The following is a 2,217-nucleotide window of genomic DNA, read 5'->3' as shown; positions in this document are numbered from 1 at the left end:
CGCCCCCCCCCAAGCCTCCAGCCCCCCACCCCCTCCTGCCCTCGTGACCCCGCGCGGGGGGGAGGGGGAGGGTACTGAGGGGTGAGAAAACCGAAGGCAAGGGGCTGGCACGCGCACGGGGCGCGTTATTACCGTGACCTCTATCTGTGTCGCCCACCTGGTGCCCCGAGGCCAGGTCCCTCCAGCCTCAGCCAAGGGAGCTGCAGTCTCTACCCCGCGGCAGCCTGGCCAGCATCCAGTCCCCAGGAGGCCCTCCTCCGTCAGACACTCCTTCCCTCCCTCCCCCGTCAGACACTCACACAGACCCCCTTCCATCAGTCAGTCTCCTGTCAGACACTCACTCCTTCCTCCATCAGACACACACAGGCCTCCTGCCACCAAACACCCACAGGCTTCCCTTCATCAGTCTCTCCGCCTCCTCCATCAGACTCCTGGTGCCAGGCTCACACCAGCACGGGCACAGGGTGGTGACTGAGGCCCACCGTCCGTTGTGCCCATGGAGACACCCTGCTGCGCCATCACGCTGCCCCCGCCCCACCCCACGGCCCGCTGATGGTCCAGAAACCGACCTGGGCCAGCAGTGTGGACATGGCCACTGCTCTCCGGGGTCTGGGGTCTCCCCACACTCGCCAGCCCCCTGCGGCCAGGCAGGACTGCATGGCGGGTCAGAGTGGCGGCCGGGGCCGGACAGAAGCTGTGTCTGGGCTGAGCCCTAGGAAAGCTGTGGGACCTTCCATGGGGTCCCTTCCCTGACAGCAAGCTGGGCCCCACCCCAGACGGTGCAGCCTCCGACCGGGGCCGCGCGGGCCAGCCTCCCAGAGGCCCGGCCTGACCACGGTGGACTGACTGTGTGCCCGGCCTGACCACGGTGGACTGACTGTGTGCGGGACACACCGTGCTGGGCAAGGCCGCGGAGGTTTGGGGCGTGAGCACAGCACCGTCACCTCGCCTAACCTCAGACACGGGAGGCACAGCTCGGGCACGGGCCATGGCTGGCTGTGAAACCAGCCCTGCCCCCTGGGGAACGGGGCCCAGGCGGGGCCAAGCTGCGCAGGCCTAAGCCTGTCCGGGCTGGGGGGATGGCCTGGGTCCAGCCCCATCAGAGCTCCATGGTTCACACAGCAAGCAGCTGCACTTGGGGCTCACACAATACTTTAAAACTGAGAACGTGGGGCACCTGGGTGGCTTAGTCGGTTAAGCGTCTGACTTTTGCTCAGGTCATGATCTCGCGGTTCGTGGGTTCGAGCCCCGCATCGGGCTCTGTGCTGACTGCCAGCTCAGAGCCTGGAGCCTGTTTCAGAGTCTGTGACTCCCTGTCTCCCTGACCCTTCCCTGCTCACGCTGTCTCTCTCTCTCTCTCTCCTAGAATAAAACATTTAAAAAAAAAATTTAAAACTGAGAACGTGAAGTGACAATCAATTGCACGTTTCACTTTTAAAATCCTTTCTGGCTTTCCTTGAAAGCACACAAGAATTGTCTACTTGGGTGTGTCCCCCCCCCACCCCCCAGGGAGAGAGGGCACCCTGGNNNNCCGGGAGCCCCTGCACACACACAGGCCTCCCCGCACGCCAGCTCGGTTCCGGGGAGCCTGGGACACTGTGGCCGTGTTTCTCCGCAGGCGCTCTCTGGGGGACTCAGCTGGGGGCCCGTGGAAGTCTCCAGACACCTTGGGAAGCGGAGAAGAACCAGCTGACGAGTGCAAAATCTCAGGGAGCAGAGGGAACCGAGGTCGCAGGAGCACAGGGCGAGAGCTGAGCTCTTCTGTTCCTAAAGCNCCCCCCCCCCCCCCACCTGCCTGTGCACCAGTCACGGGCTCCTTGGCCCCACAGGAAGGACGGGCCAGTTGAAGACCGGCTGCCCACCACGGAGCCAGACACAGCAGGACGCGGACCCCAGGCCGCAGCCAGCAGACCAGGCGCCACCTTCCGGTCACAGGCCGGGGACAAGCGGCATCTCAGTGGCTGACAACACGGGGGACGGGGGCCCTGGTGGGCGAGGGACCGGGCTGGCCCGTGTGAGCGCTGCTCTTGCGGGCTCTAACCTTTCCCACACGGGCGAGGCCAGGAAAACCGCCATCATCTCCTGGAGGGACTAAAGCTGCGGCCACCAGGCCTCTCCTCCTTCCGGGCCGGTCAGCGGGGTTCCGCCCAGACCCAGAGCCCAGGGCCCCAGGGCGGCCCCAGGAGGAGGGGCCACCAGGGGATGGGGACCAGGGCT

The 2,217-nt window shown here is 65.5% G+C and overlaps 1 protein-coding gene across 1 annotated transcript in view; it reads right to left on the bottom strand.

Moving 5' to 3' along the window:
- Positions 1-519, bottom strand: part of LOC144225120 (uncharacterized) — a 13,397-nt gene extending 12,878 nt beyond the window's left edge. The window contains exon 1 of the mRNA XM_077756286.1: positions 483-519. Within this exon, the coding sequence (XP_077612412.1) occupies positions 483-519 (37 nt within the window). The remainder of the gene's footprint in view (positions 1-482) is intronic.
- Positions 520-2,217: the final 1,698 nt, after the last annotated feature.

This window comes from Crocuta crocuta, unplaced genomic scaffold, assembly GCF_008692635.1.
Source record: "Crocuta crocuta isolate KB4526 unplaced genomic scaffold, BGI_CrCroc_1.0 scaffold123, whole genome shotgun sequence".
Lineage (NCBI taxonomy): Eukaryota > Metazoa > Chordata > Mammalia > Carnivora > Hyaenidae > Crocuta > Crocuta crocuta.
Note: the sequence above shows the minus strand (reverse complement) of the source record. Positions and strands in the feature narration are given on the sequence as shown.